Source organism: Oryctolagus cuniculus, chromosome 11 (genome assembly GCF_964237555.1).
Source record: "Oryctolagus cuniculus chromosome 11, mOryCun1.1, whole genome shotgun sequence".
Taxonomy (NCBI): domain Eukaryota; kingdom Metazoa; phylum Chordata; class Mammalia; order Lagomorpha; family Leporidae; genus Oryctolagus; species Oryctolagus cuniculus.
The window spans coordinates 105,031,313-105,058,708 of NC_091442.1; the positions used below are offsets into that span (position 1 = coordinate 105,031,313).

The following is a 27,396-nucleotide window of genomic DNA, read 5'->3' on the forward strand; positions in this document are numbered from 1 at the left end:
TATACAGCTGGTGCCGCGGCTCACTAGGCTAATCTCTGCCTTGCGGCGCCGGCACACCGGGTTCTAGTCCCGGTCAGGGCGCCGGATTCTGTCCCGGTTGCCCCTCTTCCAGGCCAGCTCTCTGCTGTGGCCAGGAGTGCAGTGGAGGATGGCCCAAGTGCTTGGGCCCTGCACCCCATGGGAGACCAGGAGAAGTACCTGGCTCCTGCCATCGGATCAGCGCGGTGCGCCGGCTGTGGTGGCCATTGGAGGGTGAACCAACGGCAAGGGAAGACCTTTCTGTCTGTCTCTCTCACTGTCCACTCTGCCTGTCAAAACAAACAAACAAACAAACAAACAAACAAACTTAAATATACATTTAATCACTTTCAGAGTACACTGAGGAGAGATCTTTTTCTCCTTCTGTAAATGTCTGTGGCCCTGAGAATTAGGAAAACATATACTCAAAATAAAGACAGAATACACTTTGAATAATCCTCTGATAAAATAAACAAAGTATTACTTTTCCACAGTCATCTCTTATGGAGCTGAGCTTCTAAGTCAATCATACAGTCTTACAAAATAATTAAAAATTTCTATACCTACCTACTTATCCATCCATCCATCCATCCATCCACTCACAAAAGACAATAAGAAAATAATTTTTCAAATGATCAGCACTTTATTTAACAAAAGCAACAACTGAGACATTTTTAGAGTTTACAGTAACATTTAATATAAAAATAAGAAATTCTCGAAAATGTGTACTAAAAATACAAAGTTTATGAATCTAAAGAACAGAGAAAATTTACTTTACATTTCAGTCACCCAAAACAACAGCTTGTGATCTCCTCCAATTGCACAGAGTGGGAGAGTTCTATGCCAGGAAAGGCCGGATCCAACAGCCACAGAACCAGTGAGGATGGGCTATAAAATACATGAAGAATTAAAGAAGTACAATAAATTCCCAAAGTTAATGAATAAAAACTACTTCCAAAAATAAGAAATGCTTTGATAAATTATCTTTGTTTATAGTAGAAATGTAAAACAATGTTCCCTCAGAGGTCACCTACACATTATTCATTTGCAGCTGGCTGGAAGGAATACAGTCCCCCTATGAATAACTGGTACAGCTCACATGTAAACATTTTTGGAGTCTGCATCAACCAAACAAGAAGGAGAAAATATAAAAGCAACAGAAGAAATATGCTTCTTACATGAATACTGGCAAAAAATTCCTATTGCCACTGGTAATTTAAACATCAAAAAACTGTTTTCTTTTAAACATACAACAGACATAAATGTCTTTGGTTTAAATTACAAATTCGGGGGCTAAGGATAGAAAACCTACAAACAAATTTTTTTTTTTTTTGACAGGCAGAGTGGACAGTGAGAGAGAGAGACAGAGAGAAAGGTCTTCCTTTGCCGTTGGTTCACCCTCCAACGGCCGCCGTGGCTACCGCGCTGCGGTCGGCGCACCGCGCTGATCCGATGGCAGGAGCCAGGTACTTCTCCTGGTCTCCCATGGGGTGCAGGGCCCAAGCACTTGGGCCATCCTCCACTGCACTCCCTGGCCACAGCAGAGAGCTGGCCTGGAAGAGGGGCAACCTAGACAGAATCCGGTGCCCCGACAGGGACTAGAACCCGGTGTGCCGGCGCCACAAAGCGGAGGTTTAGCCTAGTGAGCCACGGCGCCGGCCAGAAACAAATTTTAAAAACATGTACTCACAAAGTATTTCCACATTACCTGAGGGTGTCCTAAATGATGAATTTGAAACTGGCTTGCCATTTTGCCAGGATAACCAGTAGTTGCAAACAAGTTTTCACTAATTTTAGACCACCTAAGAAAAGAGACAACATAAAAGAACAGTATGCTATGAATATCTAAGTGATTCTGAAACAGGTTATTCCTTTTGGCAGAAAAGCAGTAATTTTATAATCCTAATTTGTCAATGGCTTTACATTTAAGTTATAAACATTTTCTCTGTAAGTGCTTACTGTGTATCACTGCATTAGATTTCAAAGTTACAGAGGTTAACACAGTCTCTTTCTTATAGCAAAGGGCTACTGGTGTAGTAAGAGACATAGCAGATACAAAATATTTCACAGTATGCCTTATTGACATTTCTTATAAAATTAGGGATACACTCATGTGTTCAAATTCTTTGAGATGATATAAACATCTAGAATATATAAATAATTTAAGGCAGACTGGACACTGCAGTTAATTAAATGAACTAGTGTTATGGGGCTCTGATAATATGTCTTAACACTGTAAGTTAAGTGGGAAGATATAAGAGAAGTGATTCCTTGACAAAAAAAGGAGCTATTATATTTTTAAGTGTGGCAGACATAATTAGTTGTCTTCCAGTTGCTATTCAGCCCTTTTCTCGTGCTGACTGGACCCCAACTTTGTTCTGGTATAGTGTGTCCAACTTAGCAGATGAGATACACTTGTGGGGGCTGGGGAAGCAGTAAATCAGTTACAGGTATCCACAATGGAAGGAGAATCTTCTTGCTGTCCTCTAACTTTAACAAGGTGGCATGAGGCATGATGGCTGGGACTCGTTAGCCACTTTTTGTTTTTTTAAATAGTACTTAAAATTTTTTATTTTACTTTTAGCAGACATAAAAAAAAATCTACATTTTTATTCATGTCTACACTGGGTAATGTCTAACCAGGGTAAACATATCTATCTCCTAAAACATTTAACATTTCCTTATGGTAGAAACATTCAAAATTTTTTCTTCTAGTTTTTTTTTTTTTTGCAAAGAAATATGCAGTGCATTATCATCATCTATAGTCTCCCTACTGTGTAATAGAACATCAGAAATTCTTAAACCTGTTACTTAGTACCTGTTAATCAACCTTTTCTTATCTCCCTCTTCCCCTACACTCCTTCCCTCTGGTGACCATTATACTCTTAACTTCCATGAGTCAACTTTTTTATATTTTTGAGTGAAGTCATGTGGTACTTGTCTTTCTCTGCCTGGCTTATTTCACTTAACATAATGACCTCCAATTTCCAGTTCCATCCATGATGCTGCAAATGACAAGTTTTCAACATTTTTATGGTTAAATAAATATCATATTTTATATATGTAACACATTTTCCTTATCCATTAATGGATGGATATTTAGATTGTTTCTGTTTCTTGACTACTGTCAATAGTGGTGCAATAAACACAGAAGTGTAGATGTCTCTTTGACAATATTATTTCATTTTCCTTGGATATACATCCAATAGTGGGATTGCTGGATCATTTAGTTTTAGTTTTTTGAGGAACCTGCATAGTGTCGTCCATAACGGCTGTACTAGATTCCCTTTTCTCTACATCCTTACCAGCATTTGTTATCTTTTGTCTTTTTGATAACCACCAATCTAATTGGAGTGTGGTGGTATTTCACTGTGGTTTTCATTTACACTTCCCTAATGGTTAGTGATGTTGAGCATATTTTCCTGTATTTGTTGGCCATTGATATGTCTTCTTTTGATGTCTGTTTAAATCTACTGCCCATTTTAAAATAAGATTATTTGTTTTTAACTGGATTGAGTTATTTAAATTCTGGTTATTAATCTATTAACCCCTTGTTGGATATACTGTGAAGTAACAAGGCTAAAGCCCCCCCATTGAGGATGACAGAGGGAAAGGATGAAAAAAGTCTGAGCTCTTGAGGTCACTGATGAGCTGGTAAACCAACACAGAGATCGCCTCCTCCAGGCTTAAGTACCACTTAGTCGACTGTGTGTATTTAAAAGATGTATATTTGCTTACATCCCTGATATGAGGATGCATCTTATATGCTAGGGCATCCGAACACAAAGTTGACTATATTTTATTCTTAATACTGATATTATCAAGTTCTACAATTTTATTGGAGACATTTCAGATTTTATGAAATATATTATACAAGTTTTATTGGTTTTAGTCTATATTGCTTATTTTCCTGTTATTTAAAGCTGAAGTAACTTAACGACTATACTATATAATGGAATGCCATGAAAAATGAATACTAGAGCATAAAGTAGATATGTCTTAAGTGAAAAAAAATCATATCGCAGATTTATAGCATGCTTTCATTTAAAGTACAATAATGAAGTTTATATACATAGATGTGGGTCCGTCCACATTCACATCTTTATCAGCACAGAGCAATTAGGAAATATCATACTTATACTCAAAACTGTTGGAGTGGCAGCATTTTATTTTTTTATAAAATTTTTAAAGAAAATATTTGGAAAATCAATCAATTCCTTGTCTAGACCAAAAGACAAAAGCAGACTCAGTTGGAAAGGCAAAATAACCACTTATAAAACAATCAGGAAAAAAAAATCCAGGGTAAAGGAGAAGAAGTGGGAAAATATTCCAGAGGTGGCAGAGCAGAAAGTCAAAATATCAAGGAAGGCCAGCGCTGTAGTGCAGGCATCCCATATGGGAGCCAGTTCTTGTCCCAGCTGCTCCTCTTCTGATCCCGCTCTCGGCCATGGCCTGGGAAAGCATAAGAAGATGACTCAAGCGCTTGAGCCCCTGTACCCTCATGGGAGACCCGAAAGAAGCTCCTGGCTTTGGATCAGCCCAGCTTCAGCTGTTGTAGCTGTCGCTCCCCCTCTTCGTGGAGGAACGACACAGGACCCTGCGCTGTTCTTTCGTCTGCTCGGCCTTCCCCGGGTTTGCTGCTGGTTCTTCCCGGGTTGGCTACTATCCCTTCCACCTCCGTGGAAGGGCAGTTCCCCCTGGCCACATTCCCCACTTCCGCAGGGGAGCGGCACACTGCCGGCCGGCTTTCTCGGGGGCTGCACAGGCGTTCCCCTTAGATGTTCCCCTTAGATGTTCCTGGTGCATGCCGTCTCTCTCCTCCTTTATAGTCCTCCTCCGCCAATCCTAACTCGGCTGCCCACACGCCGAGTACGCTGCTCTCCAATCAGGAGCAAGTCCTACAGTTTATTGGTTGAACTGGAGGCAGCTGTGTAAAAGCTGTTTTCTTCTCTCCCAGCGCCATATTGTGGGAGAGCAGATGCATAGAATAAGTCTTAATTCCAGTAACAGTATAGTCCGAGTTGCTCCCCACAGTAGCTATTTGGGAGTGAACCAGTGGATGGACGACCATTTTCTCTCTGCCTCTCACTGTAACTCTCTCTCTCTCTCAACTAAATAAATAAAATCTTTTTTTTTTTTTTTAAGATTTATTTATTTATTTGCAAGTCAGAGCTACTGCTGGTTCACTCCCCAATTGGCTGCAACGGCCGGAGCCAGAAGCCAGGAGCCAGGAGCCTCTTCCAGGTCTCCCACGTGGGTGCAAGGGCCCAAGAACTTGAGCCATCCTCCACTGCTTTCCCAGGCCGGAGCAGAGAGCTGGATTGGAAGTGAAGCAGCCGGATCTCCAACTGGCGCCCATATGGGATGCTGGTGCTTCAGGCCAGGGTGTTAACTCACTGTGCCACAGAGCCGGCCCCATAAATAAAATCTTTAAACAAAAATCAGGTAAACTACAACTCCAAGAAAATGGTCCATTACCTGAATAAGCAGGCTCGATCTATGTGAATAGGTCTCTTTTCCTGAGGATAGCTGAAAGATAATATTTTGCATTTTGTAAGTCACATGGTGGAACTGAGTAGATGGATTTATTAAGGTTTAAAGATCCTTTCTCTTTAAAAGACAGAATGCTCAATATACTTAAACTATAACAAAATTCCAAATAAGCACACAGTTAAAATACATGAAATGCACTCAACTCTACTTAGAATCACCACGAGGCACAACAAAGTCAATGTTTTTCTTCTTTTCTAAAAAAAGCAAATACTGCTCAGATCAAAGATTTCCTTGTCTGTGTTGTCCTTTCTGGGTTTCTTCCAAAGTAAATGTGCAAAGCATGATTACGTGTTGTAAAAATCCATAGTCCTGGCCCTCCTACATGAGGGCCTTGTTTTCACACTACATTGAAGCCCAGGTGTACAAGAATGGCCCAATGGCTCATTTAGCAATAGTTAACTGATATATATATATATATATTTTTTGCTTTGTAAAAAACATACTAAGGAAGTACCTGGACCGAGTGATATCCCAGATTAACCAGTCATTTCCTGCAACAGCTCCAACTTTGAAGGTGTTTTTCCAGCACCAGTGTGCTGACATCAGTGGCACCTGTTCTGATTCCAGAGACAGAATGGCCTGCTGGGCCGTGAGATCGTAAAACCGGATTGTTCCATTTTTCTCTGCGACCATCAACTGTGAGATAGAACAACACAAGGAAATTTATTCACTTATCTTACCAGCTAAATCAGAAAGTCAGTGTTATACAGTGAAATGTAAATATCTGCATAAATGACAGATGGATGATAAAATGCAAATAAGAGAAGGCTTTGTAAAAATCTATCAAATATAAAAAACTTTAAGAGAAAATTAGCAAAAGAAACTCAAGAAAGGGACATTTTCAAGTGATGACACATCATGACTAGGGAGAAGAAATCAATTTAAAGATTTATTATGAGAAAAGTTACCGTTAATTGATGTTAGTTATGCTATCTAGAAAGGATAGCTAAACATGTATTTCTGAAGACAGATATAACATCTTCATACAATTTGTTTCTGGAATGGGAAGCAGCATGACACAGTTAAAGAACACAAGCAGATCTGGGTAGCAAGGCTGCTTCCTTCACCTAAGAGCTGAGTGCCTCTGCCATGTGATTGGCAGCTTCATCATTTCTAACATGGAGATGTGAGGATAAAGAATAGCTACAGGGTTGTTGTGATGAGTAAATGAGCAATGTATGTAAAGCACTCAGTATAATGCTTGACACTCAAAAATCAGCAACTACTGCTTCACTATTTCCTTTATGTTAGGATACCACAGGTTTAAGACATTCAATACATTATCTGGTTTTTATACATCTATGACTCACTTATCAAAGGCACAAATTAATTATAAATCTCAGGGCTTGGCCGGCGCCGCAGCTCACTAGGCTAATCCTCCGCCTTGCGGCGCCGGCACACCGGGTTCTAGTCCCGGTTGGGGCGCTGGATTCTGTCCCGGTTGCCCCTCTTCTAGGCCAGCTCTCTGCTGTGGCCTGGGAGTGCAGTGGAGGATGGCCCAAGTGCTTGGGCCCTGCACCCCACGGGAGACCAGGAGGAGCACCTGGCTCCTGCCATCGGATCAACACGGTGCGCCGGCTGCGGTGGCCATTGGAGGGTGACCCAATGGCAAAGGAAGACCTTTCTCTCTGTCTCTCTCTCTCTCACTATCCACTCTGCCTGTCAAAAAAAAAAAAAAAAAAAAAAATCTCAGGGCTGGCATTGTAGCATAGTAAGTTAAGCCTCTGCCTGTGGTGCAGGCATCCTATATGAGTGCTGTTTTGCATCCTGGATGCCCCATTTCTGATCCAGCTCCCTGCTAATGCACCTGGAAAAGCAGTGGAAGATGTCCCAAGTGCTTGGGCCCCTGCTTCCCTCATGGAAGACCTGGATGGAGTTCCAGGCTCCTGCTTTGCCCTTACCCAGACCTAGCTATTGTGGCCATTTGGGGAGTGAACCACTATCTCTTCTGCCTCTCTAATTCTGCCTTTTAAATAAATAAAATAGATCTTAAAGGGATAAATTAAATTCTGCAAAAATAGTAATTGTGTAAACTTTGTTTCTTAGACTCAACACTAGGATACCCAATTTATGGGAAATAAGATACAGATATTGCCATGAATATCTAAGTGCATGATTAACTGATGCTTTCAAAAATTCCTAGTATTTCATGTAAAGTTTTCATTTTTTTAAGAATTTTTTTTTTTTTTTTTAAATTCTGGTTATATTAGGGTGAACACATCCCTGGGGGTGGAAAGTACTACCGGTGAATTGGGAAGAATGGGAATAGCCATAAAAAACCATGGGTTCTATCACTTAATCTAGTGCGTGATCTTGAGTCTCCTTTTCTCTTATCTTTGTAAACGACATAATTCTTTTTGGTTGTTGTTGCTCTGTACAGGTTGTGAATACAAAAGTGCCACAGTATTGATGTGGGGATGTCAATGTTTTAATGAGCAGGTGAATTAGTAAGCACAAATTCAGAAAATAATGAGGACTGATTATACACATACCCAAAATGTTATATCAATTTCAACAAGTCAAAGATAGAAGACTTTGTCTCAATCTTTCCATCACGGAAAAAGGATTACGGGGTAAAATCACTAAACACAAATCAAGGTGAAAGAGGGAGGGAGAGACAGAGAGAAACAGATTTTCCATCCACCTTTTACTCCCCAAATGGTTATAATGGCCAGGGCTGTGCCAGGCCAAAGCCAGGATCCAGGACCTTCATCCAGGTCTCCCACTTGGGAGTTAATAGGGAGTTGGATTGGAAGCGAAGCAGTCAGGACTTGAACCAGTCAATTCTCTACTTATTAGCCACATGACTTTGGGCAAGTTACTTAACTTCTGGGCCTTGATGGGATGCTGGTATTACAGATGGTGGCTTAACCTGCTACAACCAGCACCTTATTTTTTTAAAGATTTATTTAATTCACTATTTGCATACGTATTATGTTTGTTTGTCTTTTTACTTTCAAAAAAAAAAAATAAGCTAAGTTATAGACACTAACCTTAAAAGTATCTTCAGGATGCCAGCATACACTCATTCCAGGAGAATGAAGAACAAAATGAGCTGTTTGCATTCCTTCCATGTTCCAAACCCTAATAAAAAAGGAATATAATGTTAAATATTCTTGATATATCCCTACTAAGAAAAAGTGAAACTTCTTTGGATTTATTCAAAGCTAGTACAGATTATAAGGTAGATATTTATACTTAATGCATATCTTTTAAAGAAAATGATAATACTACTTTTAGGACATTTGAAAGTAGTATGATGAATTTAAGTTTCACCATGTTCAAGCATGGGAGAAAGAGTCATACACATTCTCTAGTTAATCTAAAACCAATGGTGAAACACAGTAACCAAGTTAAATTCTTTAAATATTCTTATCTTGTGGGCAAAATCTTGAAGTTTCTAGATCAATCAACAGCCTAACTGCGGCACCCCTACTTCAGTAGTCGTTCCAATTAACAGTAACAGAGGTGTTTAATAGCTCCCCCAAAAAACTCCACACTATAGCTCTTACATATTTAAAATAACTTACGAAGCAGCTAGTATCATGGCCATCTTCCACACTGCTTACTCTTTCTAGCTCTGGGTTTCCATCACAGTGGCTACCTCCCATTTTATGCCTTTTCTGATTTGGCTCACTTCTATAGTTTGCACTCCTAAAGATGGTGATGCTGGATAGCTACCAGATTAATGGTAGGTTGAAGAAAACAGGCTTCTACCTCCACCTCCTCCCTCTCTCCTAAGTAGTTGCAAATCCATAGCAACATATTATTGACAGATTGCTTACCGGCCCTCTAGATCAACTGCTTTCTTATCCCCAGAGAAGATAAGACTCAGAAATATCAGTTATGGATTTTGTTGTGAGAATTGCTATTCCCCACCCAGACTGCTAAATGTTTTTCAGATCATTCTTTACACTCAGCACTTGTTAATATAGTGCTGGCACAGAGTTTGGCACAGTTAGCATGGCAGGAGACAGAAGTGGGTGGATGGGTGGCAAAGTGCCCACAGGATGCTGGTCCTTAAGAATTGAACCCATTCATTAAAATGGCCTGTACTTTTTCTTCTAGGTTGTACAATTCATATCCCTTAGGAAGCATAAAACAAATTCCATAATCATCAAGAATTTAATGGCTAGGCAATAATTTAATTTCAAAGAAAGTAGACATTAGGCAACATTAATATTCCATGTCAACTCAGTGGGTGAGACCCCAGTGGAAAGTAGTGGTCATCAAAATAAGGAGGTACTTTTCTCTGAAGGGAGAAGAGAACCTCCACTTTGCTTATGGCCTTGTCTAAATACTGATGGAGTTTGTGGATTCAAAGGCTTCCATAGCCTAGGCAGCTCAAGTCAAGAGCCTCGGGTGATCATTGACATCATACATAAGAGTGTTAATTGTTAAATTAACAACAAGAGTCACTGTGCACTAACTTCCCATGCAGGACTTCTGTCCTTAAAGAGTTGCATTATAATCATGTCTAAGTGCTTGCAAAAGATGTATCATTCTTGGGTGCTCCTTTAAAGTTAGTTAAGTTTCTAAAAAAAAAAAAAAAAGTGAAGTTAACTTCAAGATGCAATGACTTTGAACAGCCCTTGTTTCCACTGTTGAGGAACATTTTGTGTGTATGTGTGTGTGTGTGCGCTCAAACTGTTGAACTCTTTACTTAGTATAGAGTTGGTCTTCTGTGTATAAATACGAAGTTCACTGAAAATGGATCTTAGCGGAAAATGGGACTCAGAATGTGAAAGGGAGCAGTAGGAGGGGTGGGGTGGGAGAGTGATGGGAGGGTGTGTATGGTGGGAAGAATCAGTATATCCTGAAAATTGTACTTATGAAATGCATGAAGTTCATATTCCTTAAATAAAAGGTTTCTTGGTGAGGGGAATAAATAAAAAAATATTCTATGTCAAACCACATTACTTGAAGTATTTTTCTTCTTGTAGAAATTATAGGGTCTCTAACCTGAAATATCAGTTACATATAAATGATCACAAATGTTTTCAAAATGATTACCTGCTTAATTAAGTAATTTAAAGGAATACTCTTGTTATTGCTAAATCAATTTTTTCATCTGTATTTACTAAATAAGGGAGACAATTACAATTTAATTGAAGAGGGGAATCATAGTTACCAAGGGTTTATGCAACTGTGTTTCACTCCCCACAATGAATGAGATTATTAATTATGGCAACTGAATTATTTCTTTCTTCTCAATTTCCTTTTGCATAATAAAGTGATGGGTTAGCATGTATCTTACCACTACTGAAATAGTGGGAATCTGTTTTGCAAATTCAGTGAGTCTCAGGAGAGGATGTTTTAAAATCTCCACTCTTTTGATCTTATTCTAAACATGTATTTGATTTTTTGTTGGCTTATATCAAATGAAAGAAACAAAAGAGATGGAAAATATGGATAGAGATATTCTATAAAAACAGGTAAATTAATAAAGTGCATTCTTGTCAATGGGCCAAATTTTAACCTAACTTTATTAAATGGCATTTTAACCTGAATAGAATCCGACTCTTTTTTTAAAAAAACATGAGGAGGCTGACCCTGATCATCTTTTCAGGGGTCTAGGATAAAATGATTTATGGCTTATAATTATATGCTTATTCAATAATTTGCAGTGGTTGCATAATCCAAGTACTAAGTATGCAAAATACAACAAATTAGGCTGAAACGAGTTATCCTAACTAAATTAGCTACAGATGGTTCTATTTAAGTTGTTAAATCTTATTTCCCTTTTTGATAGATTCCATAATTAAGCCCTTTTCAAATCCATCTGTAGAGCTCAACTCATTTTTCTGTGTCTTGACTATATGGTTCATCTAGTTTTAATTAGTCTCATCAGATAAAATCATGTCTTTTACTTTTTTGATAAAAAGTGTACCACACATAATAAAAGCACATACATCTTAAGTGTACAGCTGAAAGACAATACCCTGAAGAACAGCATTCAAGCCAACAAGAGTATCTCCAGAAGTCCAGAGCCACACCGTGCTCCCAGCCAGTCATACTTCCTTTTCTTTCACCATTGTCCTGCCTTCTAATACCCAGCTTTGGACTGTTTTTGGGGCATTATAAAAATGGGATAATATGTTACTTATGTTCTTGGTCTGACTTTTTATTCATTATTAAATTTGTGAGATTTACCAACACTGTTGAGTGTTGTAGTTTGAGTATGCCATTAATTAAATACAACACATTTATCCATTCTATTGTTGACATTTATGTTGTTTCCAATTTTTGTTCATTACCAACAATGCTATTTTAAAGCTTCTTCCACATGTCTTTTAACACATTATGTTTCATTGTCCTATAAATAAGACACCTATAAAGACTTAAATTGAGCGAAAAGTATACCACTTATGGTAACTTTGAAAGAAATATTATGTCATTTGCAGAACTGAAAATCTGATTTAACAGTTAATGAGTATAGAGACCAATATACCATCTTCACTGTCGCCTTACATACATACACACACACACACACACACACACACACACATACCCCAGCTGTAGAGTCCATACCTAGGTACAGAATTGCTACAAAATATCTTAATAAACATGTTTAGCTTTTAGCAGTAGGTATCATGAAATAAATTCCCAAATTGGTTGGACCTCATATTTCATTCCCCCCTCATATTTCTTTTTAATAACCAGTGAAAAATGCTAAAACTTCTTCTTATTTTCTGACAAAAAAGTAGTTTGAAAACAATCACTTGTCTGGTACAGTTTTTCAGTTGGTCTTATTTTCTAAGGTACATTTCTCAAATCATCTCTTTTTTCTGGAATTTAACATTTTTATCTTCACATATACATATATAAGTAAATCTTTAAGTTTTAAAATTCAGGGAACACAATGTACAGTATAAGCTCTCTTAATTTCCTCCTTCTGATAGATTCTTCTTTCTCCCTTTGCAGAACTGACAAGGATTATAAGGCTACTTCCTAATCAGCCACTATGTGCATTTGTTACATGTGTACCAACAGGGAATATAGGTTCTTTGCTTAGCAAATCATGGTATGTGCTGTCAACCCAAGCCTACTAGTGTAATTTCATAATATTATATAAACTGAGAAAACCTGAGTATGAAAGAGCTGTTTTAATGAAGCTAAGTTGATAGCAACTAACTAAAGGTAAATTTCTAAAAGAAAAAAAAAAAAACTGCTCTTGACTATGTGACAGTTATAAAAGACTAAATAATAAATATGAAGAGCTAAATGTATTCTGAATTAAGACTGCTTTAAGTGCTGCTTTCATTGAAGACTTTGTATTAGATATGTAGTTTAAGCAAAAAAAGAGAGGTCCAGCATCAATTAACAGACCCATAGCCTAAGAAAAAAAGCCTTAGCCTAATATCAAAGAATGAGAAATGACTTTTCATATACATATAGTACATTAAAATAAAATAGGTGGGCAGTGTTTTAAAATGTTTTCCTAAGTTGACTGACTTTTTGGCTACCTAAAAAAACTATCAGTCTAGATCATGTCAGATAAACGGGGTGCTATTGTAAAAGGAAAAATAATCAAATTTCAGAAACTCAGGTTTTAATGTTACATGTTTTTTTGCCAATAAATTGTTTTGTTTAAAGTATATAATTCCCACAGAAACATAGTTTTCAGGAAAGTGTGCATCATAGGGATAAGCTTTAAGGGTTCACAGACTTTTTAGCAAACATGATCAAACACTGAAAAGATAACAGACCATTTACAAAAGCATAAAAATATGGAATAAATTTTATCAGGTTAAATTACTTTAAAAAAACCACAGAAGTTATATCAAATGTATGTGTGTACATATTTAAATGTTTGCAAGGGAAATTTCAAACAAAAAGCTTCTAAGATGAAGTTTATCTGCTGACATATTAAACATTGTGGTCCCTAAATAAAATTCTTAGATTTAGCTGTAAATGGAGGGATGAAGAACTAGCTGGATCTGAGATTATGAATTATACTTACTTTACTTTTAGTAGTTTATTGCTAAAATTACTGCCTCATTTTGGCCGAGTTCTTTTCAGCAGAACATTAAATATTCCTACCATATGGCATTTAAATATAATTATCCCATTTTATTAATAAAAAGGTCCTATAAATGGGGCATTGGCATATTGGGGATATCCTAGATATTCTCAAGGGTCTTTTAAACTGACAATTAGTAGACTGAAATGTTCCTTCTGAGAATTCAAAAGAAAATTTCCTGGGTAATACTCTGTTCTTTTCATTTGGTTGTTCTCCATTTTTAATTGGCAGCTTATTGTCTGCTAGGGAGTTCATTGTAGGAGGAAATTTCTACTACCAAATGTTTTTGACAACAGACAAAAGAAGGAATGGATGACATTAAATGACACATCTGTATCCACTTGGCCCTCTCTAACTAGTAAAGCAAAAATTATAAACCACAATCTTTCTAAAAGCCATTGTCTTGATCACATGAATCAGCATTCTGATGACTTAAATATGAAAGAACAAAGCAGTAATATAGATACAGTTACACCAATGAGGAGGCACGTCATAAATTTCACTGAATCTGTGCTAGTAAAATGGGATTTCCCCTCTCATTTCCAATAATCCAGAGATGTGGAACCATATCACCAAGAGCACAGATCTGGGTATAGCAGATGGAAGAGGTGAATACACCCCATCAGTTTTCGGCACAGGCCATGGAGAACTCTGACAGCTAGGCAAAAGCCTCAAAAGTACAGACAACAATGGCTTGACAGTTGGAAACAAGAATTTTGTAAAGGGTACTTTCAGTATGTGTCACTGTTTCAAATATATTTAAAAAATTAATTTTTTAATAGTTGAGACTACAGAGCAAGTAGTAGTATTACTTACTAGCAGTATTAATAAAAGAAATGAATAATTTGAAATTTTACTGATTGCAGAATAAGAATTAAAAAGGTAAAAATGACAATTGCATATACTATTATTTTACCCATTAATAATTAAAATAACTTCAAAAATTAGTTAGTAATCAATGGCTGTATTTTGGAGGAGAAGTGGTGTAGGGGCCGGCACTGTGGCACAGTGGGTTAGCCATAGCCTGCAGGGTGCCGATTCCAGTCCTGGTTGCTCTACTTCTGATCCACCTCCCTGCTCCTGGCCTGGGAAAAGCAGCAGATGATGCACTAAGTCCTTGCGCCCCTGCACCCACACGGGAGACCTGGAAGAAGACCTTGGCTCCTGGCATTGTGGCCACCTGTAGAGTGAACCAGCAGATGCAACATCTGTCTTTCCTCCTCTTTCTGTAACTCTGCTTTTCAAATAAATACATAAACATTAAAAAAAAAAAGTGGCCTCTTTCAAGCATAACACTAATAAACCAAGTATATCATACACACAATAATTTATTTTTCTTCAAGAAGCCTTGGAGGGGGTTAAACATCTCATAAATTAACACACTGTTGCTTGAGATTATCAACAAGTTCAGCAGAAACTACGAGCTGATCATCACAGAGGTGAGAAACTGAGGCCCCTTCTGAGGTGAATTATTAACATCTCATTTAACTTATACAAACACAGCTTTTTTGAAGGATAGAAACTGAGAAATTTTGTCACATTTAAAAATAAACCTCAAAACAAAACTCTCAGCTGTGAAGTAATACCAGCTTTCAAACAGATCTTATATAATGATTTCATCTTTAAAGAATTCAGAGTAGAAGGACTTTGCATACGCCTTTAACATATGCATTGACATGAACTAATGCTACCTAGGAAATACTAGCATTTCCTTATTTCTAAGAAAAATTGAGAAACCTTACCATTAAAATTTCACTATCTGCTGAATAGTAAAGCCATAAAGGAGGAGAAGTATTCCTTATCATTCACATCAATGGCTTTTCAAAATAAACCTTAAAGATGTTTATGGACATGATTATCATTTATACAACTCATTATAACCCCACATGACGGCCACATAAAGCAAGCTTAAATTACTACACTCACTGGTTTGGGAACACACATTATCAAGTACTGGTTTTGTATTTCATCTACAAGGGCATATGAGAAAGAACTAAGTGTTGAATATTAGAGAGTGGTATTACCAGTACATGATCATGCACGATTTTAGAAAATTCTTTCATCACCTTACTGACTTTCCTCTATTACCATCTTTCACTAACATATTATTTCATTGCATTGAATGTAGAAACATCTGCAAATGTGATCCACAGATTTAGTATAATTTTGGGGTAGTTTTTTTTTTTTTTAAAGACACAGAATCCTTACATCGCATTCAATGGAGGCAAGGTATTAACAAATTCAATATGAACTCATTTTTTTCCTAGAACTATGCAGTAACTGACATTGATTCAAATTTTAACAAAAAAAAAGAGATGGAGTTTTAGAAGATAGGCAGGGAACTTTATTTCCTGAATTCTTTGACCATCACATTACAATGAATCATAAAATGATCTTGATTTCATTTTGTACGTGGAATTATTTAGCTACGATTTATGTGCTCCTGAATGTGGATTATTTTCCAAGGAATGCTGCGTTGGCCTACCTTCAGAAGGCTCTCAGTCTCCTTTTTTGTTTCCCACAAGGACTCTTTGTAAATATATTACATATTTTGTGATTCCAATTGGGGTGGGGGAGGAGGAGGAGGTACACTCCACTGTAATTATGGATGGTAAAGACTCTCTAATGCACATAAACAGAAAATTAAGAAAGAACTTAAGCTGGCATGTGGTACATAGAGGACATCTGATAAACATTCTTTTTCCTCTTGTGACATTTTTCAAAACACTATATGATCAGCTTAGTGATTGTCTTAGGTAATTTAGTTCTTTATTCAGTGATTTAGATATATTTCTGAAAAAAAATTTCTCCTCTATTTTTCTAAAACAGGATCTCAGCTAGTACATGGGAACTACAAATACCCTATGTTTTATACAGAAAGTGAATGGCACATGACATGCTTCGATTAATCTTAAGCTAAGAACTCTCTGGTTTTCAGAAGTCAATTTTCCTTCACCATAATTTTTTATCTAATACTTCAAGATTATTGAAAGGTGAGGAGGAGGAGGAAAGGGATTTATTTCTGACATATTTTGCTGTTACATTGAGTACAGGGTCTTCTGTTTCTTTTGTATTCCCCAAAGTACTAAATGTTGGCTATACAAATGTGTTTAATAAATACTTGTTGCTCTGACTTGTTCTTACAGAATAGTACTGTTTCTAATATACAAGAACATCTGTTATTTGGCACTGACTGGGAATGAGATGTTCTATATTAGTGAGTTTTTAAAATAATAAGCTTAACCCATTAACTACTTAAATAGTACTTTTAGCTTCTTTTGTAGGTAGGAAGTATTAAATCTAAATGAATATGTACTTCCTTACCTCTCAAACATAATTTTAACCTTATTTTGATGATACTAGGTCATAATTATGAACATTAATATTTACATTTTCCTGTGTCTATGAATATGCAAATAAAACAGAGAGATGAACATCAGTAATATCACCCTGTTTAGGAATGCATGCACACACATATTTGTGTATACATGTATATGTGGTTATGTGTGTGTGTGTATATGGTAATGATCAGAGACCATAAAAAATGGCATAGAACATGAGGCCAAATGCTAGTAATCCTATATTACTTGGGCATTTTTTTAAAAATTTTTTTTAAATTCATTTATTTTTTAAAATTTTCTTTGACAGGCAGAATGGACAGTGAGAGAGACAGAGAGAAAGGTCTTCCTTTGCCGTTGGTTCACCCTCCAATGGCCACTGTGGCCGGTGTGCTGGGCCGGCGCACCGCGCTGATCCGATGGCTAGAGCCAGGTACCTATCCTGGTCTCCCATGCGGGTGCAGGGCCCAAGCACTTGGGCCATCCTCCACTGCACTCCCTGGCCATAGCAGAGAGCTGGCCTGGAAGAGGGGCAACTGGGACAGAATCCGGCGCCCCGACCGGGACTAGAACCTCGTGTGCTGGCGCCGCAAGGCGGAGGATTAGCCTAGTGAGCCGTGGCGCCGGCCAGGGCATTTCTTTAAGCACATTTTTCAGCTGCATTTTTTTAGAGGCTGAACTGTCACCTTTATAAAAGTGTAGTGACAGACACAAAGTTGTATTCCTCTCATCACCCACTCAGTCACTGAGTATCTACCACCACTCTTCTAAATCCTGTGATGATCTCTGAGTTAGGAAAGCATGAACAACTTTCCCAAATACCTTTTTAGTGAAAGGTGAACAGAGCCTACTCCAGAGTAACTTGCTTTGCCCTCTGAAAAATTCTGTTTCTCAGCTGCATTTGAGCTCTTTTTTACTTAAGTCCGACTTAGTCCATGGAGTTCTCTGTGGCAGCTGCATTTATTCTGTCCTCATTCGAAAAACTGTGCTAATGAGTTATGAAGAAGGATCCCAGTACTTTCATTTCAAGGTATCACCAGTAGGATGTTCTGGCAAAAGTATCTTTAAATTCTTCACCAGCAGAAGATGACACTTCTGTAGACTTTATTCAGCTCCACATAATGCTTGATTTTGATTACAACATGCAAGTTAGTACAAATGCTGGCTTTTTCAGTAACATAAAACTATATAAAGAAGCTTAAAGACAGTCCAGTACTTAACAGCCAGACTACTTATGTTGCTCACTTGTTAAAAGGAAATAATAACAGAATCTATCATATAAGGTTTCCGAGAATTAATATAAACATGCAGAATATTGCCTGTTTAGATATCAATCCATAAAATCATAAACCAATGTTTCTAGCACGAAAGAGGCATTTCTGGTCATCCTAATGATTAGGGTGCCTTGGGCATTAACTGGATGGGAGCCAGACTTGCTATTTTACATGACTTTTGAATGACAAGAAATGTTAGAGCCCATCAAAAGATGGGAACATTTCAAGAGAGGAGATTGCTGCAATCTTCAGTAATATGTCATTCTATGGTCTAACAGTGATTTATTCTGGTACTGTACATATAAAATGGCTTTATCTGAAGAATATGATCCTGCCTTATTTTTTCAACTTGACATCCTGTAATTTGTGTTGTCACATTTTCCTATTTTGATTAATATTATTTCTCTCATTCCTACATCCTATTTAATTTTGTCTATCACTACTAATATGAGCTTTTATTCAAACACTTAAGATTTGCTCAAGGCTATGATGCTATAAAACTCCAGATGGCACTATTTACACTGTACTTTAAGCCAATCATATCCCTGGAACTATGCAACTTGAGACCTGCCTCTGCCTTACATTTTCCTGCTGTCTTACTTTTCTTGTAATCCTCATCATTGTGAAGCAGAACAGAGACTATCTCACTATGTATATGTAGTTGTATCTAAGCACAGAAGCACTGCACTGTTACTTGTTAACTCTTTTCTTTTAAGATTTATTTTTATGTATTTGAAAGAATTACCGAGAGAGGTAGAAAGACAGAGATCTTCCATCCGCTGGTTCACTCCCCAGATGGCCACAATGGCCGGAGCTGAGCTGACCTGAAGTCAGGAACCAGGAGCTTCTTCTGGGTTTCCCACGTGGGTGCAGGGGCCCAAGGACTTGGGCCATCTTCTACTGTTTTCCCAGGCCACAGAAGAGAGCTAGATTGGAAGAGGAGCAGCTGAGACTTGAACCGGCACCAAGATGGGATGCCAGTGCTTCAGGCCTGGGCTTTAAGCCGCTGTGCCACAGTGTCAGCCCCTAACTCTTTTCCTTTTATAAAGTGTAACACAATTAAGGTATTATAACCCATTGTTTTACAGTTTTTTATTTTGATAGGCTATGTCTTCCATGAATTTCATTTAAGGATATATATATAGTAGGTATTACAGAATGTTAAGAAAGATGGTACTGGGATTGACAGACTGCTCACTCTGTTTCCTTAAAAACTTCCACAGGTTATATAACACAAACTACATGGAATCTTCGGAGCCGGTGCTATGGTGCAGCGGGTTAATGCATTAGCCTGGAGCACCAGCATCCCATATGGCCACTGGTTCTAGTCCTGGATGCTCCTCTTCTGATCTAGCTCTCTGCTATGGCCTGGGAAAGCAGTAGAAGATGGCCCAAGTCCTTGGGGCCCTGCACCCATTTGGGAGACCTGGAAGAAGCTCCTGGCTTCTGGCTTCAGATCGGCGCAGCTCCAACCATTGTGGCCAATTGGGGAGTGAACCATTGGATGGAAGACCTCTCTCTCTCTCTGCTTCTCCTCTCTCTGTATAACTCTGACTTTCAAAAACAAAACAAAACAAAACAAAACAAAAAAACCTACATGGAATCTTAACTCCCTTGAAAACTTGTTATTTTCTAAATTTATTGGTTATAGTTAATCTAGTGAGTGTGAAGTGGTCTCATTATGATTTTGATTTATATTTACTTAATGAGTAATAACATTCAGCATCTTTTCATATGTTTGTTGGCTACTTGTCTATCTTCTTCTGAATATCTACTCAAGTCCTTCGCCCATTTTAAATATAGCTTTCTTTGTGATGTTGATTTGTTTTTCATACATTCGAGTTATTAGACCCTTATCAGATACATGATTGGCAAATATTTTCTCCGCATCTGTGAGTTGTCTTTTACCTTCTTGACATTATCCTTTGATGTCCAAGTTTTAATTCTGATAAAGTCCTATTTCTTTTTTTGTTTTTAGTCTCATATTTAAGAAACCATTACCAAATCCAAGATTATGAAGGTTTTCCCTTATGTTTTCTTCTAAGGTTTTTCTAATTTTATATGAAAGACATTGAACACTTTTGCACCTAAACATAAAATGGATATTGGCCTGTAGTTTACTTGTGACTTCTATTGGGCTTTGTTATCAGTGTAATGTTGGCCTCACTCAAAGAATGAGTAAGAAAGTGTTTCTTCCTTTTTCAAAATATTTGAAAAGGTTGGTGGTTAATTCTTTAAATGCTGTGAATTTCACTAGGAAAGCATTTTGCCCTGGATTTTTCTACATCGGGAGTCTTCTGATTGCTGATTCAATTTCTTTATGTTACAGGTCCTATTCATATTTTTCTTCTTGAGTCAATTTTGTGTTTCTGGAAATTCATCCATTTCATTTAGATAATCTACTTTATTAGTATATAATTATTCATAGCATTCTTTTAGAATCTTCTTAATTTCTGCAAGGTTGGTAGTAATGTCCCCTCTTTTTCTCACCTTACTATTTGGAGTAGTCTTTATGTGTGGTTAGCTACAAGGGGAGGGGTACATTGGCTTGTGAAGTTACTTGGTTAACTGGCAGGGGTGGAGTACAAGTATATGGCTTGTGGGCCATGTAAGGCCTGTGAAATCACTTGGTTTGGCCCTGCCAAGGCAACCGTGGCTGGAAATTAAAATTCAATAAATCTATAGCAGGCTAATTTTTAAGCTGATAATTTTGTATGGCCCATGAATGATATTATAAATATCCAAATGGGGTTGGTGCTGTGGCCTAGTGGGTAAAGCCACTGCCTGCAGTGCTGGCATCCCATATAGGAGCCAGTTTGAGTCCCAGCTGCTCCACTTCTGATCCAGCTCTCTGCTATGGCTTGGGAAAGCAGCAGACAATGGCCCAAGTCTTGGGCCCCTGGCTCCTGGCTTTGGATTGGCGCAGCTCTGGCTATTGCAGCCATCTGGGGAATGAACCAGTGGACTCTGCCTTTGCCTCTCTGTAACTGTGCTTTCAAATAAATAAATAAATAAATCTTTAAAAATAAATATCCAAATGGCCCTTGGCAGGAAAAGCATTCCCCATCCTAAAGGATTGTGAATTTTGTTGATCTTTTCAAAAAAGACTTTTGGTTTTGATTCACTCTTTTGTTTTGTAGTCTCTATTTTGTTTACCTTCTAACTTATTACTAGTTTCCTTCTTGTATCTTTCGATTTTTTTTTTAAGTTCCTTAAGGTTTAAAGTAAGGCTATTGATCTGAAGTCCTTCTTCTGTTGTTCTCACTCATTACACAACATTTTATAATTTCCTTTGTGATTTCTTGTTTGATTCATTGGCTATCTAAGAGCACATTTTTTTTTTCATTTGATAAGTTTTATTAGAGAAAACCTTTCCAAAAATAACTAGTTCTCAACATGTGCTAAATTTTTTACATATAATTAGCATTAAACCCATGCATCGTGCAATGAAATGGGTCCTCTTAATAGCTGCTTTTACCAAGGCCTTCTTACTGGCCTTCTATCTAGTTATTCTATTCAGCAATTTTTTTTACAAGTTTGTTACCACCACCATATAAAACTACTCCCAAGGTGAGTTAGGCTTTGACTGTGACTAGGATCACAGGAAGATACTAATGTATCCTTACCACCAACAGAGATTTAGTTTATTGTTGACACAGATTTACTGAACAGGTGTCATGGTGTAAATGTCTCTTTCCTCTGCTCAAACTGCGCAGTTATCATTTGGCTGGTACCTTTATTTATAGCTTGGTAATTCTATCCTTTAAGTTACTAAAGAAGGTTGTATTAAAATGTGTTTTTATTGTAGTCCATCTCCTAATTCCCTCTTTCCTTTATTCCTGTGACAGTATATCATATTCACTATTATTCATTACTTTATACTTTTTTAATGTATTTGTATCTTCTGTGTGTGTGTTTTAATCTTGTCTATTTTGCTTAGCTTTTGGCATAAGACATTGGGTTCTGATAGTCAATCAGAATTATTTTTTTACTTCTGGTTGGAGAGCTAAGGTGATGAATTTTAAATTTAGCTTTCCAGCTAATGCTAGAATGATGTTGTTATGTCATCCTCAGAATCTCAGCGGCTTCCTTGCTCATATGGCTCTGGAAAGCTTTGTAATGTGATGCCAGATGGGTCCATATCTGCTCCATGTGTTTCTCATTCTGGGACAGGTAGCTATCTAGGACATGTTCACCTTAGCAAATGACAGAGCACAAGAGGTCAAGTCAAACCAGGTAAAACATTTAAAACTTCTGCTTGTGTCACACTTGCTAACATTACCCTGGCCTAAATAACTTATAAAGCTATGCCCAATGGGTGGGAAAATCTCCTTTGATGTGAGAGGGAATAGAGAAAGACTGTCTGCTAAGCAATCATACTGTTACTCAGGGTCTAGTGAAATCAGACCCTTAGGGGTCAGGCAGTGAGTTTTAAAAATGTTACATTCATTTAAATGAAAGGACTTCCTCTAAGGTTAAGGCTTTCTTACTTTTTAAAGTAATTATACCCTTTCTTTTATAAAATAACAGAAACAGATTATTAAAATTCTTTATTACTTGGTAAAATAGATAGTTTGGAACCTTCTACCAGTTCCCAGAATGTTTTGAGCATTTTCTTAGTTTACAAAAAGATTCACAGACCACTGAGCAACCCTAGGTCCCTTTATTTGTTGTTCACTATTCCAAGGTTATTTCTCGGCTTATAAAGATACTCAAGTCCCACCTTTCAGGTTTCATTGTTTCACATACTTGAGATTAGGAATCTCCATTGTTTTAGTTCTGAAATGCCACTATTTATTTCTAGTGATCCAATTTTTACCTTCAAAAATGGTCCCATTTACTTTTCAGGTCTCCATATACACTTACTTTTATAATACTTGGGACCCTGGAATCTTAAAGTCATATAAATCTTTCATGTCTCTGACATGAAATTTTTAAAAGGCAGCACATAAATAATGCCTTGACGCTATAACTGGAAAAAGCTGAGTTACAGCAAGATTAAAATTTTTTTTTTTTTTTTGACAGGCAGAGTTAGACATTGAGAGAGAGAGACAGAGAGAAAGGTCTTCCTTTTTCCGTTGGTTCACCCCCCAAAATGGCTGCTACCGCCAGCGCGCTGTGCCGATCCGAAGCCAGGAGCCAGGTGCTTCCTCCTGGTCTCCCATGCGGGTGCAGGGCCCAAGAACTTGGGCCATCCTCCACTGCCCTTCCTGGGCCACAGCAGAGAGCTAGACTGGAAGAGGAGCAACTGGGACAGAATCCGGTGCCCCAACCAGGACTAGAACCCCGGGGTGCCGGCGCCGCAGGCGGAGGATTAGCCAAGTGAGCTGCGGTGCTGGCCTAGATTAAAATTTTTGAAACAGTTGCTAGCAGCTTTACTTCTAATGTGATACATACTTAATTATTCTATTAAATGTATGTAGTGTTAATAACTACTGATTATTTTAACTTACTTTTAAGACATCAAAACTATGTGAAACAGCAGGCAGTGCATTTGTGCTGCTGCTCACAGTATTGTTGAAGCAAACAAAGCCAGGACACACTTCTATTGACTGATTTACTCATTTCACTCCTTCAGCTTGTTTCCCCTTCCTACTCTTGTCCTTCAGCTTGCTCTACTTGGGATAAGATCCAGCTTTAGGAACTATTAAAATGGTACAGAATGGAATGGAAGAACATGATATTGAAATATACCATATCTACAGAAAACCTTATTGAGAGACTTCTGAATTTGTCAAAATACTCAACTGTCCATGAGTGTTATGTAGTACATCAGATTCACAGTTCACTGTTAACCCCTAACTTACCTTACAGAATTTGCAGGAATTTCACAGTATGGCAACTGCTTCTTATTATCCTGTGGATCTGTCCAATACTGGAAAATCTGAATGCATATATTCAAGGGGTCTTCAAAGAGTTTGTGGAAAATGCATATTATGAAAAAAACTATGCATAGACTTCAAAAATATTTGCTCCAAAATAAACTCATTTTTAAATTCAATTTTCCCACAAGCTTTTTGAAGTACTCTCATATTTTGATTTTATAAATATATAAATCTAAAATAAGAGGCAGAGAGATAATCATGAATCAGCAAGGGAAGTTTCCATTCAGTGGGATAATAACTCAATTCCCTGGTTTTGAAACTCATGCTTGTGTCACACCTAAAATTTAAATAAAGTATGTTTCTTTCATAATGTTGTGGAGTTTATAAGAAAGTTACATTTTCCTCTAATTTTTAAAATGTAATTCACATTACAATAAAATAAAAACTCAAAAATGTTATAGCATAAGCAACATACCTGCAGGTATGATCATCACTTACACTTGCGATTTCTTGGCCTTCTTTGGGATCAAATACCAAATCATTAATGAAATCTGAATGGCCCTCTAAAACCTGACAGAGGAGGGGGAAAAAAAACTAATAAAACAGGAAAATGATCTGCAATATTCCTAACTAATATTTTTACTTCACTGCCTTAAAAGCTTTCATGGTATACATCTCTTTTCTATAAATACTTCTTAGGCAATCTATTTTTAAACTATGATTTACACACTGGGTTTTCTAGGTTTATCTTGGAAAGAAGTTGATCATTCAACACACTGCTATTAGCTAAGTCCTTTTCTAGCATTAATTTCTTACAAAAACATACTTTATTGCACCTGTCCTCATATCACCTCCTTTCTGGTTTGTTATATAAAGCCTGAGTAAAAGTTAAAGCTAGAAAAACTTTTAGGGGTGCTATGGTAAGTTTTTCTAGGCTTTTTACATCTGCTTTGCAAACTTATTACTACATAACAGACACACATGGTATGGACTTCACCTTCTAGAGTTTTTATTAACTTGCTCACTGTGATTGCTGGCACTGGAGACAGCGAGCATTCTAAGCCCATCGTCACAATCAACATTGAAATCCTCCTCTGGCCATACCAGGAGCAAATGAGAAGTTGCAAGGTGGAGCAGGCAAGGTTCAACTTGTCTAAATCTTTGTAGCTGAATTCCAAAGTAGGCCTGTCAGATATTTAAATATTTTTAACAGTAAATTTTTTTGATATTTAAATATTTTAATGGATGTCTTTTCTTCTTTCCTCTTTTATTTCAAAAACTCAAATCTGATCTCAGTTCTAAGGTTAATAAATTGATTGCATTTGGTACTTCTATGTTAAAATGTATTATGAAAAAAAAAAAAGATTTGGTTCAAACACTCCTGTGAAATGTTAACAAACCCAGGTCCACTAAAGCTTCAGTACAGTCTAAAAGTCAAAGTAGGTGCCAGCACTGTGGAGCAGTAGGTTAAGCAACTGCTTGTAAGCTTGTAAGGCCAGCCTCCCATAGAACAGTGCAGATTTCAGTCCAGGCTACTCTGCTTCCCATCCAGCTTCCTACAATGCACAGGAAGGCAGCAGAGAAGGCGGCCCAATTGCTTGCGTCCTTGCCACCCATTTGGAAAACTAGGATAGAGTTTCTGGCTCTTGGCCTTGGCCTGGCCCAGACCTAGCTGTTGCAGCCATTTGGGGAGTAACCAGCAGATGGAAGATCTCTCTCTTTGTCTCTCCCCGCCTCTCTTTGTCGCCCTGCCTTTCAAATAAATAAATAAATAAGTCTTAAAAAAAGACAAACTAAATGAATGTTAAATGTTTGCCTATTATAGTAAGCATATTAACTTCTGTTGGGTCAAATTTTATGTGCCATTTTTATGCTCCGTTATTCATGGTGAAACTTTAAATTAGTCAATAAGCATACTATATTAATCCCAGGATATACAATTCATGGCTATTCTCTTTTCTTTTTTTAAAAGATTTATTTATTTATTTGAAATTCAGAGTTAACACAGAGAGAAGAGAGGCAGAGAGTGAGAGTGAGAGTGAGAGTGAGAGAGAGAGGTCTTCCATCTGCTGGTTCACTCCACAGATGGCCACAATGGCCAGAGCTATGCCAATCTGAAGCCAGGACCAGGGGTTTCTTCCAGGTCTCCCATGTGGGTACAAGGGCCCAAGGACCTAGGTCATCCTCTACTGCCTTCCCAGGCCATCCTCTACTGCCTTCCCAGGTCATAGCAGAGAGCTGGATCAGAAGTGGAGCAGCCAGGACTCAAACTGGTACCCATATGGGATGCCAGAACTGCAATTGGTGGCTTTACCTGCTATGCCACAATGCCAGCCCTGGCAATACATTCATAAAAGAAAATATGATACAGTTTCTGTCTAGGGATTATTTATCATATGAATAGAAAGAACATATATAAGGCTACTATATAACATGTGTTTTACATGAATTAGCTCAGCTAATGCTCATAAATCATGAGGCAAATGCTACATTATATATTATACATTTTCTACATTTTTTTTATACATAAGGAAATTAGTGCAGAAAGATTAGGTTATGTGACCAAGGTCACATCATTACCAAAAGGTAGAGCTGGGCTTTTAGTGGAGGAGACCTGGCTCCTGTATCTGTGTTCTTAACCACTTTGCAATTTTGCCTGTGCTATGATCATTTGTTCCCTTGAGGTTCAAATCTTACTTCTCACATGTTCATGTCTTTTTAAGTCTACCATGCCCAACTGTGAATGTCTAATTCTCTTACTAGCTGTTCCTAATATTTTATTAATAAGTGATATAAGATTTATAATGTACAGTCATTACTAAGAAGGTAGTTGTACGATTACTAAGAATATAGTCAGTGGAGCCGATGCTGTGGCACATCAGGTAAAGTTGCCGCCTGTATTACTGGAATCCCATATGGGTGCCGGTTTGAGTCGTGGCTACTCCACTTCTGATCCAGCTCTCTGCCATGGCCTGGGAAAGCAGTGGCAGATGGCCCAAGTCCTTGGGCCCTTTGGCTCGAGTGGGGGACCTGGAGGAAGCTCCTGGCTCCCAGCCATTGTGGCCGTGTAGGGAACGAACCAGTGGATGGAAGAGCTCTCTGACTCTGCCTTTCAAATAAAATAAACCTTAAAAAAAAAAATACAGTCAGTACAGCCTATAATAAATGAGACCCTAAATTATACACTTTAAAGATCACCATGTCATTTTAAATTGAGTTAAACCAAATTTACAAAGCAAAAAATAATAAACTCTACAGACTTATGAACACTCCCTGTTAACATACCATATATTCATTTTTATCTTGGAGATCTGAAACAAATACTCTGATTTTCATATCAGCAGCTGAAGTACACAATCTGGAAT

The 27,396-nt window shown here is 37.7% G+C and overlaps 1 protein-coding gene across 1 annotated transcript in view; it reads right to left on the reverse strand.

The window, feature by feature from the left end:
• Positions 1–641: 641 nt before the first annotated feature.
• NUP37 (nucleoporin 37) overlaps positions 642–27,396 on the reverse strand; it is a 42,585-nt gene continuing 15,830 nt past the window's right edge. The window contains exons 4-10 of the mRNA XM_051845824.2: positions 27,317–27,389; positions 24,507–24,601; positions 8,565–8,655; positions 6,026–6,207; positions 5,497–5,547; positions 1,727–1,820; positions 642–906 (exon numbers count right to left, since the gene is read on the reverse strand). Coding sequence (XP_051701784.1) covers positions 793–906; positions 1,727–1,820; positions 5,497–5,547; positions 6,026–6,207; positions 8,565–8,655; positions 24,507–24,601; positions 27,317–27,389 — 700 coding nt within the window. The 3' untranslated portion in view covers positions 642–792. The remainder of the gene's footprint in view (positions 907–1,726; positions 1,821–5,496; positions 5,548–6,025; positions 6,208–8,564; positions 8,656–24,506; positions 24,602–27,316; positions 27,390–27,396) is intronic.